Below are 13,756 nucleotides of genomic sequence, written 5' to 3'. Positions count from 1 at the left end.
TTTGGGGCTCATTTGATAAGGCGTTTACTGTACTCTGCTTATCTGTGTGTTATTGCAATTTTGTAATTTACTTTTGTCTCTTTGTATATTCATGTATGTGTGTATTTAAGAGCGATCGGTTGTGCCTGACTAGGAGATATCGTACATCCTACAAAGAGCTGTTATTCTATGACGGATAGACAAACAGAGAGACTGTCTTGGCTATAAAGACTCAGCTCTTCGTTCTGATCAAGCATCACTTTATGGGATCTACCATTTTATATAGAGCTACTTAATTTTTTTCAAAATAACAGCATGATAGGACATAGGATACCCTTCTCTGTATAATGAGCGTAGTATATATTTATATAAATATTGAATGCAATACAGCGATCTATGCGCAACTTCGTTGTATGACTTATAGTACTTCATGCTGAACTGCTCACTCTCTCGTTCTCTCTTACACACTTTATCGTTTTCTCTCTTTCGCACACACGCTGCCGTTCTCTCTCTCATCCTCTCTTTGCCCCTCTCTTTCAGTGAGTGTTACTCAGAGCTGCTCGAAGCATCAAATGACTGAGAGCATCGATCAATCCTGCACACAGATGACTGAACTATAGCGCTCTATGATAAAAACTGATCCACACCATGAAAAGCAACGCCATCTATTTAAAAATTCTTATCTAATTTCTGTCTCTTTCCAGGGATGCCCACGGCCCATGTCCCTACATTCGATCGCTTTGGCCTAGGGAATGGTCAGAAATCGTAAGTATTTACTATATAATATGCTTGAAGAACTTTTAAGTATTATAATCATTATATTATATACATACATATGTTCTACTCGTTCATATTCATTTAATATATGTATATCTACTAAACATCTAAAGTTAGCTCTTCCCTCATTAAAGCAGATCTCCATTCAATGCCCCATAATTTGCATTGTATCACTATTCGCATATAGGGTATCATGTGGTCGCTCTCCATTGGCTTTCACCCATTTTACTTGTTGTCTATTTGTTTATTTACTCGCATGCAATATTTACATTTACACAAATAGTCGACCAAGAACATTATTTAGTCACATGTTTATAGCATAAACAAGGCAAACTGAAAAGAGGCAGAAAAGCAGAAAACTGTTGATTCGTTAATGTTTCTCTTCCTCTTACCGTCTGAGGGCCAAGGGATGTTGACCATGATACACATCGTTTAATTGTTTTGCGCATTGTGTATTATTATATTTTCCTTGGTATTACTCTTTTTTTATACAGTAATAACTGAATAATTGAATTGAATTTATGGTTAAGAGCCGTTAAATGAGCTTCTTTATCATCAACTTGAATTTAATTTAGTTTAACTCATTTACCTTTTGTTTCATTGAGTCTATGACGTCAACTGCCTTTTGTGGGGAAAACAAAATATTTTCGGGCATTTGTTTATACAAGTTGAATGTGAATTGTTCCAGAAATATGGGATTTATTTTTATTTTTATATTTTATCTTGCTCTGTTGCGCAAATTCTTTAGCTATTCTTTTTTATCTGCTCTCTCGATTACTGAATTTTAATTTTCTACAAATTCTATTTATGTGACTAATATTTTGTTTCAAGAGATCTACTCTTTCTTTCTGCCATTCTCTTTTGTTTTGTTTCTTCTCTAACTCTTTTTAATTTTATATTTATTTTCTCTTTCTTCATCAATCATTTACTTCAAGGTCTCCCTTCAATTTCAGCCTTTCTATGCGATTTTCAAATATTAACATAAGCCAAACAAATATTGTCTTTGACTTTTAATTAAGTCAGAGAAATTTGCTCTCATTAGATGAGATAAGAAACTTTAAATGATGTTAAATTAATTTACCAGTTTTACTCCTGAATAAAAATTGATTATTTTGTAATCGATTCGAATCGATATAAAGTTTGAGACTCTAAGTACTTAAGCCTGCTGCGAGAGAAGTAGTCGATGCTTGTCTATTAAACTAATTCACAGTTACAAATGTATGCTGTCAATTAAGCGCAGATGCTGCACTTATTTACAATTCGAAATAATTAAGCTGTACGACTTTTGCCATTTGCTTTAGCTTTAACTTTAGCTTTAGTTGTAGCAAGCAGAAGTTAGAGTGGGAGTGGCTGGAGGCAGGAGGTAGGAGGCAGCTGCTCAATGCTCAATTCCATTTCATTAAGCAAAAGACATGCTCTAGTGTGAGAGATGAATATATATAGATAGGAGCGTAATTAAGGGGCATTAAATTAAACGATGCAGCCGCAATTTTGGTCGAGCAAATGAGAAAATATTACACACAATGTGAGTGTCTATGAGTGTATGTGTGTGAGTGTGTGTAAGCTACAGGCTGCATGAGAGCTTCAATGGCATTTGCCAAATGCCAGGCACTTAAACTTAACCCATGAGGCACGCCCCCGCCTCAACGTGTCGCCCTTTTTCTGCTGTTGCTGTTGCAAAGCTCAAACAAATCCAATCAATGTTACAGCCTTACACACACACAACCAATAAGCGTGTGTGTGTGTATGCAAATAAGCGCCGGATGGCATATAAAATTTAATGTGCTGCCTCTACTCTTATTCTCTCTCTCTCTCTCTCTCTCTCTGTGTGTCTCTGTCTCTAACGCTCTCCGTCTCGCTCTCAGACTTTCGTCTTTGGCCTCTTGGCGACTTTTGCTGTTTGTTGTTGTTGTCATTTTGGATTTAGGATCAGCGCCATTGATGCGTGTGCAGCCCATCAATCGTTGCGAATTAAAATTTTATTATGCCAGCACGAAACACGATTGCACATGCATACGCTGCGTATACTTAATACGCATTACGCAAACGTTCCACATTTAGTGCCTCAATGAGCATTTAAATGCAAATGCCGTGCCATTTAAAATGTTTGGGGCCGTCGCCATCAGCATGAAAAACCGAAATGCCTGAGCTTGAGCCAAGGGGTCATTAAATGCCCTTACTGACTATTACTAATACCTCTTACTAATGCTCTTGGTCTAACACGGTCGCAACTGCCGTACAAGGCCAAGAGACAATGAAGCGTGAAAGTGCAAATTAACTGCAAAACACATGGAGCACATAACCGGCAACGAGCAAGTCCTAAAGGTGGACAGCGTTAACGTTCCCTAGCGAGGGTTGCACTCAAAGTTGCGCTATTTGTTGAGAGTAATTGGAGAACTCAATTTGAGAGTAGTCTAAAGCGAAGATAAAGTCTATCAAAGTTTGCAATAGCTGCGCAAGCTTAAAGTTATTTTGCAACACCCACGAGGGTTGCTCATATAGTTGTTATCGGCTTATAACAAAAAATAATTTTTTGTTTATTGGTAAGGTTCTCATACAGCTCAAATCAATTCTGCTTTTGATTTAATGACGTTTTACAAAAGATACTAGGTTCATCTCTTAGTATTGGTTAGCTTTTGATATTATATACTAGTAACTAGTAGTTAACTTTTCTGATGATTTTTCATATTCTTCTACTCTCATATTCTTCTCTATTTATATACAAAAAAGATTTTTCAAATTTTTATAAATATTTTTGATATATTAACTATTCTATTAACATTTTGGTTCATATTCGTCAACCCAACTTCTGTTTAAAGATAGATATAAAAATTGTATACGTATTTTTATATGACCTATGTATTATATAAACATTCGAACTACAGCAACAGCTTGACTTCAATCTCAATTTCCCAATTTATTCTGTTTCACTTTTCATTAATGCACACAACAATCAAGATCTGTCCTCGCAGTGCCCTTGCAACACACACACACACACACACTCACACACATACGCACACCTGTATAGCTGTTAGTGACAGCGTTTTTCATGCACTTTTGGCTGGCATTCAAGGATAATGCAGCAGCGCGTGTGTGCAAGTATTTTATAGTTTCTGCGCTACACACACACGCACACACGCGCTGCCTCACATCTTCAAGCGCTGTTTGTGCCACTTTGTGACCCCATCGTTCAATAACAACATTGTGCTTCAATAGCCAAACGTCCCTTTATATCTAGCGATATCCACTTGCTCACTCTCCTGCTCTCCCTCCTTTTCTCACTCTCCCATTGACCACGCCTCCGCTGCTGGATTCGCTGTTGGGAGTTTATAAAGCGCCATACATTATGCAGGTTGTTTGTTATCGTTCGATAGAGTGTAAATTATGGCACAAGTTGGCAAGCATCGTTGCAAGTCGTTCGCAACCAAAGCTAACGGGTCACACAAATATGCATATGTGTGTGTGAGTGTGTGTTGTGTGTGTGTGTGTGTCAGCATATATGCTTGCAAAAATCCTAATTGAGCCAGCTTGCAGTTGAGCTCTAAATGGAATTTATGTGGCTGCATATTAATTTCAATTATGCGCATTCTCTCTCTCTCTCGCACCGTCTTTGCTGTATTTTTTTCGTGCAAATATTTTGCTCTTGTTGAAGTTTATTTTTGTTAAGCAAAATCCTATTAAGTTTAAGGAGCTGAAAAGCGCATTCAAATCCGTATATATATATATATATATATATATATATATATATATATATATATATATATATATATGTATATAAATTTAGATGTATATATATATTTCTTTTTTTTTTTTTTGTGTGTGCATTTGCTTGGGATGCACGCGTTTTGCTTGTGCAATTGAAAGGAAACTTTTCTATGGCTTTGCCCCGGCGCTCGTTCAGATCTTTCGTTCCTGTGTGTGTCTATGTGTGTGTGTGTGTGTGTGTGTGTGTAATCGAATGCCTCGCCCGCTGCTCGTATCAATGCAGCCTGAAGGGCTTTATGCAGATTTCCATTTGACTTTGTCTCAAATGTGCACACAGACACACACACCCACACAGACACACATACAGAAAGACACAAGATAAGACTTAGTGAAAATCTAGTCTTTCTCTTTTGCTCGTAGCCCTCTCTCAGTGCCTTGTTCATTTTACAGCCAATTTTGTGCTTCTTAGAAAAACCCCCCATTTGTCTCCCTTCCCGCTATTTAACAAGCCTGTCCATTTTTTTTACCCTTGTGCATGCTCCTGACCTCGTTGCGGTTACCCCTGTGTATGTGTGTGTGTGATCCCCCTCTCCTCTTTTTGGCAGTTTCTTTTTCATCTTGTCATCGCGTCTTTGTTAAGCGCATAAAGTGTGAAAGTACATGGAAAAGGATTTCAGTTGCTGTCCCGAGAGACTTTTGTTTTTCAATTGCCATTTGCCATATTTGCCACAATTGTTGCAGCTGTTGTTAGCAGTGAAAAAAATAAGCACAAATAGAATAAAAATAACAACTAAAAAACACACAAACCCACTTCAAAAATGTTCGACTTGCCTGGGGCAACAACTGCAGCTTGCCGTTGCTTGTCGTGGCTGCGATTCGCTTGCCACACAGCACAGTTTGGCTAGAGCTGCAGCTATAACGCCGCCGGCTGTCTTATCAGTTGCAATTTATACCCTGTTGAGTGAGCTGAGTGATGGGGTCGATTGATTTTCTTTGCAAGCTGACAGCTGTTGAAATCTTGAGGGGAATTTATGGTATGTTTTCTAGGTCTTTGCTATATAAATAATGTGTATATTGGCAATTATTCCTGTAGGCACACAAAGAAATATGGTGCTTTATTTATGTGTTTGAAAAATTCAGCAACAGTTACCTTTGACTACGACAATGTTCTAGAGAATTTAATAGTGCTGCAAAAATGAATAAAAGAAAAATCTGGGTAAAACAAAAAATTAATTTTTAATAATAAATAAATAATTAAATGAAAAAAAGCAAGAAAAAATAATAGTAAAAATAATAAATGAATATAAGAATACTAAAAATTAAATAACAAAAGTAAATAAATACTTAATTACAAAATTGAAAAATAAAATAATTATATATAGATGTAATAAAAAAACTAAAAATTAAATAGTATAAAATAAATAAAATTAATAAATAAAAAAAAATTTATTTAAAAGAATAAATAAATAAATAAAAATTAATTTATATTAACTATTATTCAACTGGCAAACTCATCTTCACAAATTTCTATAGTTTTTCCAAGTTTTTTATTTATTTGCCTATAACAAATTAACAGGGTATACAACAATCAAGCACTTTACTTCCTGTTGGTATATCTGAAATCAAGTAAATCACAGTCAAGTCTCTTCGCCTTGTAAGCTTTAGAAAGGGTATTTTGCAGTCAAGCACTTTCAGCTAATGCTCTCTTCTTTTAGCATTTTGAAAATCAAGCGGAAACTGTCAGCTACCTATGTGTGTGTGTGTGTGTGAGTCCATGTGTGTGCATGTATGCATGCCGACATTCACTGCACATCGTTACTCTGTTCTGTGAGTGTTTTTTGGATTTCCCACTCGACTTGAATCATGCTTATCAAGTGTAGCTAACAATGTGCTCTTTCTCTCTATGAAGGTGTGTGTCTATGTGTGTGTGTCCATGTATCATGTGCGCGTGTATGTGTGTGGTTGTTTGATTGCCTACAGCTGTTTTTCCGGCTAGCAATTTCTATTTTTCAAGCTGTTGCTGCCATTTCTACGGCATTTTCTGCTACTTTTCTCAGCCATTTGTAACGCGGCGGCGTCTTATAAATTGCGAATCAGTCGCCCTTAGCTGCCCCTTTCGATTGCCCCATTGTGGGGCGGCGTGTGGTGCACACATGAATTGCAAATTATTGTCTATTTAGAATCTAGATCACAGAAAGGCCCTTTGGTCATTAGGTAACCAAGAGACAAAATACACAAACGCAATGTTGATTTCATTTCCATTCAACTTTATTCCATTTCGAAAACAATAAATTAAAACAAAATACCAAATGTTGTCTATTATGCTTACATTTGTTTGGAGCTCTTCTTGTCCTTTGTATACGTCTTGATATAGAATTTGCCAAACATATACATCATGAGCAACGACTGAAAGCCGAGCAGAACTATTAAACCTTTGGGGAAGCTACAGTTCTCGGCATAGATCAGCACGTAGGCGGAATATAAGAAGATCATCATGAACTGTATGAGCTGTGCTATCGTTATATATTTCTTCCACCAGATGTTCGCTTTGACGCCCGGATAATACGCTGAGAGGAAGTAGTAGAAATACATAAAGACATGCACGAACGTGTTGAACAGGCCGAGACAATTGAAGTGACCGCCCGTGCCATAGAATCGCATAACCAAATAGCAGCCAATGACCATTATGAGGTGGTGATAGACGTGCAGAAATGAGATCTGCTTGTAGCTCTTGCGCAGCACAAAGAATATCGTGTCGAGCAGATCGGTGATCTTGTTGATGTAGTAGGCATAGTGTATATAGCGCTCCACGTTTTTGTGCCGATGCCCGAAGGGAAATGTTTCCATGCAGTGCAGATCACAAATGCCCTCAATGATCAGAAAGTAGAATGTCTGAAATGATAATAAAGAAATAATTGTATTAAACAAGTCCGATTGGAAATTATTCAATATTTACTGACAGTACTAAATACGATCGTATTGTATGCCACCTGGCCAAGATTGTAAACACGCAACACATTCGTCAAGTCGTACGGCTCTCGATTTCGCATATAGATCTTACCAACTTTGAGAACAAATATCAGATAACTTGTGACGATCAGAAAGATCGGCCATGGTGAATTCGTTAGTGGCAACGGATTGGGATCTGTGTAAACAAATCTATTCTATAGATTATCATTCACTTTTATATATCAATTATTTACATTACCAGGTGACGGAATATTGAAAATATTGAGCATGGTTAAAAGCCACCTTTCGTCTATTAAGCTCGCAATACGATTTGCGAATGAATGCGAATGTCAAATGCATTACATATCTAATTAAATAGTTTTTAAGTTGCTTTCCAGCTCTCAGCATTGTACAGAATAGAACTAGTTAAAAACGAAACAGAATTGGAACAGAATACGAATAATTAAAAGCTCTTGAAAAAGCTACAGACAAATACAGCAATTGGAACAAAAGCTCTACGCGATTAGTGTTCATTGATATTTATAAGATACGATCAAAGCTGTAATCGTAATTAGATATTCACTTAATTGAGCACTTAATAAAACCTACTTGTAATATACCTGTAGTATATATGGCTAAATAGTTGATATCAAGTTCGAACTCAAGGTTATATAAAGTACAAATCATAGAAAGTTAGACGCACACTGCTGATAATTGTCTCTTAAGATTATACATATATAGCTCATTCCCATAAGTTGCAAAAAGGCGAAATAATAAATAAAAAAACAAGTTTTTTTTTACTGTAAAAAATATTTTTTTTTTACTCCAATTTATAATTTAGAACAAAAATAAGCTAAAAATTCTATTGAGATTTTTTCGATTTTGGCTTGATGTATGAATTGATGTAAAATTTGCCAAACAAAATGATCATGACCGTTGCCTGAGTGAGTTGCACATACTGCAAAAAGATGGGAAACTGGCAGCTCGGATTGAATATGAGCACGATCAATGATTGAGCAAGTATTATCACAAATTGGATTAGCTGAATTTCGGTAATGTATCTCTTCCACCAAAGACTGCTCTTGAGGCCCGGACTCAAGGCGGAAATGAAGTAATAGGAATACATAACGGAATGCACAAAGGTATTCAATGTGCCCATCACATGGAACTGGCCAGAGCCACCATATATACGTAATATCCAGTACGTGCTGGAAACCATCAGCACATGATGATACACATGCAGAAACGTGATCTGTTTGTAGCTCTTGCGCAGCACAAAGAACACTGTGTCCAACAGATCGATTACTTTGTTCAAGAAGTACAAATATGCCAAAGTCCGCTCAGTTGGCTTGAAGGGGTGATCCAGGGGCAGCACTTCTATACACCGTATATTGTATACTGGATTGATGAGTATCATATCGAGTCCCTGCAAGAGACAATTATATGAATAGCTAATCACTTTTAAGGAGAAACCTAACATATACGTACATAAAGAAACAGTATGACATTGTAGATCACCTGCAGCACGTTATAGACCAGCATTACGTTCTTGATATTGTATGGATTGCGGTTCTGCATAAAGATTCTACCCAGTTTTAGCACAAATGCTAAATAGACGACCAGAATAACTGTCACAGTCCATCCCGAGTTCATCATTGGAAAAGAGCTAGCCATAACAGGATCTATCCAAAAACAAAAACTCTTTAAATTCCGCACAAATACCCAAATTGGACATTGTACCCTTTGCAGGTCTACTGAAAAGTTCGATTATATCGACGCCCATTTTGCACTGCACTGTTTTCCAAGGCTCTGTTCTTTCCTTACGGCAAACTCGGTGACTTGATAGCCTCCACTGCGGCTATCAAATAGAAATCGCCACTAAGCAACAGCTACTTAAATGCCAAAAAAAAGAAATGAATTCAAAATGAGCAGCGATAGATGGTGAGAACATGTCGACAGTTGAGCACTCTATTCCATAGTAGAGTATGAGTATAGATTAGAATGAAGATACGATATCCATTCAGCTAACTTCCAAATCCCAAACTATATATATATATATATATATATATAAAATATTATTGATTATATAATAATAATGATTTGGTACATGTCTTTCGCCACGTTGTGTGCTACGTTTTTCGTTATGTAATTGAAATGCTCAATGCTACAGGGCATCATTGATATTCAAATAGAAATTGATTCAGTTCATGTATTAATTAACCTGCTGCGCACACGTTTGAATTGCTAATGCATAAGGATATAAGTACTAATAAATGAGGAAATGTTGTACGCTAAGATATATATAAATATACATAGAGAAGAAGATACATGTCTTCATATCAAAAATAATTCTCAATTCAACCTTTATTTTAATATAAACACAGACAATTTACGCAGAATCAACATTGATTTAAGTTCTATATTTTTATATAATAAAACAAACTTAAGTAATTGCGCCGTTCAGTTTTATTATTTCGTACAGTTCTATTAGAAATTGTTTAGCATATAGACGTACAGCTTAAATATGGATCGATAAAAAGATTTTGTACATATGTTTATCTTAATGAAATCTATGCGATTTTCTGCCTTAACAATTTCGTATGTTTCGTATAGTAATCCAGTTTGTACTTACAGTACCGAGCAAAAATGAGTGAATGTTTTACAACTTTGACTTTCATCACGCATAAAAATTAAACCATACAAGCAAATTAAGATTTTGTTTTTTATACTTGTTTATTAGTTTGTTCTTAACAAATAGAAAAAGTTGCAACGCTAAATCAGCTAAACTCAATTAATGAAAAATAAAAAACCAAAAAAATCCACATAAACTCAATTTTGCACGTTTCATAATTGCCAATACTTTGGCTTTTCTACTTCTCTTCTCAGCCGAAATCATCCAGATTTCCCCATAACTTAGCTCCTTGGGTATTCTTCTTAGTCGTAGATTGAGCATGTAGATTTACCGTTATCTTAGTCCTTTTAATATTCTTATTTGTAAAGCGATTTGAAGCACATTTTCTTTTCGCAACAAATTTAAAATAATTGGTGAAATATAATTTTAAAATGTGGAAAATTTCAGGCGACATTGAAAATAGTGGTGTGTGCCTGACCGGGAAGGGATTTCCTTCGCTTATTATTGCCGAAAAGCTTTGAATCAGCCGAAATTTGACTCCGAAAACTCAAGTCAAAGGTTGCAAAAAACTGTTCTCGGGCTCTGATGCTCGCCTAATGATGTCGAAAATTAAGAAAAACAAGCTGCTAGCACCAAAGGGTGTTTCTCTAGTAATTAATAAAAATGTTAGCAAATGGACTGCTAGAAGAGAAATTCGTGGCTTCGGATATGTATCATTCGTTAAAAATCAAACCTGCATTGTCCGAAAAAAATGTGAAGGCGCGTTTGAAATTTGCAAGGGATCACAAAAACTGGAGCATTTATGATTGGAAACGAGCTGTTTGGTCAGATGAATTAAAATTTAACCGTTTCCAATCATATGGAAAGCAATATTGCTGGTGCAGACCTGGGGAACGCATTCAACGACATCATGTAAAGGAAATCGTCAAACATGGCTGCGGCAGCATTATGATTTGGGGATGCTTCTCTTGGTAGAACGTTGATCCTCTACATAGAGGAAGGATTATATGAATATTCTTCAAACCCATCTTCCCAAATTCACTGATAAATGTGCGTGTCCCCACAGAGAAAGGGTTTTCAACAAGATGGCGATCCAAAACATACTGTAAAGATTATTTAGGAATGGATAGGAAAACAGAATTTTAAGCTAATTTTCGCTCCATACATATAGAGTCTATATATAAATCTTATCCCGACTTCAATCCTATTGAAAATCTGTGTTCAATAGTGAAAAGACGGCTGGGACAGTATGATGCAGCCCCAACGAACATTGACAGCTTATGGGAGCGCGTAGAAGCGGAGTGGAGCCAATTTCCGAAAGAAATGATTCAAAGTTTGGCTGAGAGCATGCCAAAAATAGTCAACAAAATTATTGCTAATAAGGGTTTTGGACTAAATATTAAAAATGTTTAGTTTTTTTAGTTTTTAGTAGTTTTTTTTTAAACGTGCAAAATTGAGTTTATGTGGATTTTTTCGGTTTTTAATTTCTAATTTTTTGAATTTTGCTAATTTAGCCTTGCAACTTTTTTGTATTTGTTAAGAATACACTAATAAACAAACACACAAAAAAATTTGTTGATTTCCTGGTATGGTTTAATTTTTATGCGTGATGAAAGTCAAAGTTCTGTAACATTCACTCATTTTTGCTCGGTACTGTATATATTAACAAAGCTAAGTTTTTTTTTTTACTGCGTTTTCAATTTCTTGGGCTTAATGTAAGCATGATAATAAAAATTGCTAAACATGATTATGAAGGATGTTGCCGCCGCCAGCTGCATAAGATGCAGTCCCATTGGAAATCCGCACGTCGGATTAAAGATGAGCACATGAATAGGTTGGAAGAATAGCAAAATAAACTGTGCCAATTGGAGTAGAGTGATATACTTCTTCCACCAGAGACTGCCCTTGAGCTCGGGATAAAGAGCCGAAATAAAGTAGTAGGAGTACATGACGGTATGCACGAAGGAGTTAAAGAATCCCATCATTGCGTATTGGCCGCCGGTGCCGTACATTCTGATAACCCAATACGTACCATAGACCATAATGACATGGTGGTATAGATGTAGTGTAGTTATTTGCTTATAACTTTTTCGTAATACAAAGAACACGGTATCCATCAGGTCGAGCAACTTATTCAAGAAGAAGATGTATGTAGCCCAGCGTTCGGTAGACTTCAGTGGATGGTCAAGTGGGAAGGATTCCATGCATTTATTGTCGTACGCCGGATTAATGATAACTCGGTACACCCCCTTTAAGGAAACTCTGTAGAATTGTTGTCAACTAAACCGGGATGTCCGAGATACATACGTAAGAGAACATTATTCCATTGTAGATCACTTGAACGATATTATAGACGAGCATGAAGGCTTTCACGTTATACGGCTGGCGGTTCCGCATATAAATAGGTCCAAGCTTAAGTGTGAATAGTAAATATCCCAAGCAAATGAGAGTCGATGGCCATAGCGAGTCCAATATTGGGAATTCCTTTGTTCCAGGATCTGCAGTGGTATTACTATAAAGGATCCGTGCCATATGAATTACACTAGAAATATTTGTTACCTGCCCGGGGTAACTCAAACTTATCAAGGAACTTCATCGTGATCCCAATTTTTTCTCTTCAACGTAGCTCCGATTGGATCAGAACCCAATTCAAGACTAATCACATTTGAATGTCGCCAAAAGTAGAAAAATTCGGTAAAAAAAAAACTGTTTTTATTCATTCTGAATTATTTGAATTTCGGTTGTAACAAGGAAAAAACAGCATAGAGTTTTTTCGGGTATAAGCGATTGCTAAATACTCGTCCACACTGCCGATGAGTACTACAATTATAAATTTCGATTTGCATGTAGCCAAAACGCTCTCTCTACTTCATTAACGAGTATGTCAGACCCGAAAATTGGGTGTACTTTGAATATCAACACACTAAAATGTACTTTGCATATAAATATATGTGTATATATATAAGTAATGGGCTTGTTCCGTAAACGTAATTTCTGTTTATTTGGTGCTTAAATAATATATATTTTAGACAAATAAAAGTTTGCTACAGACATGAGAAATAATAGCTAAAAGTAAAGGAAGGAACAGAGACAGAGAGAGATAGAGAGGAAGAGAAAGAGAGAGAGGGAGAGTGGTAAAGAGAGAGAGTGGTAAAGAGAGAGAGTGGTAAAGAGAGAGAGAGAGTGGTGAGTGAAGGAGACGCGAGAGGGATAACGATAAAAGTAACACTTGAAAAGAGTTTCATGTAGAAGAATACCTAATAAAATTATGGAAATTCAGAGTTGGGCAGAAGAAGAAGATCTAACCGGCTAATGACCGGAAGACATTGACATTATTAGTACTTAATGTCGTAATTGGCCAACTAAATTATTACAAAATATATAAGTTCCACAAATTATATTAGGATGCAAAAATAAGAAATACTAAAATAATTATGTGAGTGATTCAAGTTTGATTTCGACTTTTGCAGCCCACATAAAAAACAAACAAGTTTTACTCAAGAAAAAATTACAAAAACAATATAAGGTATACGGAAAATAAATTATATGCTATACGTTTCAAGGCTGAGGCCTGAACTTTTGTTCTTTTGCGTAGAGTCTAGCTATTGAATTAGAATCAGGTTAATTTATTTATGATAATTGTCGATAGGCTTGCAATGTATGTCCAATTGCTAAATAGATGGGAATAAAAAAAAAAAAAAAAAACAAACAAAC

At 36.0% G+C, this 13,756-nt stretch overlaps 4 protein-coding genes across 7 annotated transcripts in view; 1 reads left to right on the top strand and 3 right to left on the bottom strand.

Annotated features, from left to right (window-relative positions):
* Hs3st-A (Heparan sulfate 3-O sulfotransferase-A) overlaps positions 1–13,756 on the top strand; it is a 68,131-nt gene that overhangs the window by 40,993 nt on the left and 13,382 nt on the right. For all 4 annotated transcript variants that reach the window (XM_089471101.1, XM_089471099.1, XM_089471102.1 and 1 more), the window contains exon 2: positions 684–744. The gene's annotated coding sequence lies outside the window, so the exon portion shown is untranslated. The remainder of the gene's footprint in view (positions 1–683; positions 745–13,756) is intronic.
* On the bottom strand, positions 6,712–7,830 carry LOC108615721 (very long chain fatty acid elongase F-like). The gene is made up of 3 exons (XM_018010427.2): positions 7,670–7,830; positions 7,422–7,606; positions 6,712–7,353 (listed from the first exon to the last, which is right to left on the bottom strand). The coding sequence occupies exons 1-3, from the start codon at positions 7,698–7,700 to the stop codon at positions 6,787–6,789; spliced, it is 783 nt and encodes a 260-aa protein (XP_017865916.1). The 5' UTR covers positions 7,701–7,830; the 3' UTR covers positions 6,712–6,786.
* Positions 8,201–9,302, bottom strand: LOC108614900 (very long chain fatty acid elongase F-like). Its single transcript, XM_018009118.2, has 3 exons — positions 9,151–9,302; positions 8,899–9,092; positions 8,201–8,836 (listed from the first exon to the last, which is right to left on the bottom strand). The coding sequence occupies exons 1-3, from the start codon at positions 9,191–9,193 to the stop codon at positions 8,273–8,275; spliced, it is 801 nt and encodes a 266-aa protein (XP_017864607.1). The 5' UTR covers positions 9,194–9,302; the 3' UTR covers positions 8,201–8,272.
* Positions 11,614–12,737, bottom strand: LOC108615724 (very long chain fatty acid elongase F-like). Its single transcript, XM_089471103.1, has 3 exons — positions 12,602–12,737; positions 12,350–12,540; positions 11,614–12,291 (listed from the first exon to the last, which is right to left on the bottom strand). Exons 1-3 carry the CDS (start codon positions 12,636–12,638, stop codon positions 11,728–11,730), a joined length of 792 nt encoding a protein of 263 aa, XP_089327229.1. The 5' UTR covers positions 12,639–12,737; the 3' UTR covers positions 11,614–11,727.

This window comes from Drosophila arizonae, chromosome 5 (assembly GCF_054131065.1).
Source record: "Drosophila arizonae isolate 15081-1271.41 chromosome 5, UAZ_ARI_1.0, whole genome shotgun sequence".
In the NCBI taxonomy this organism is placed as follows: Eukaryota; Metazoa; Arthropoda; class Insecta; order Diptera; family Drosophilidae; genus Drosophila; species Drosophila arizonae.
This window is presented reverse-complemented; position numbering and strand designations above follow the sequence as displayed.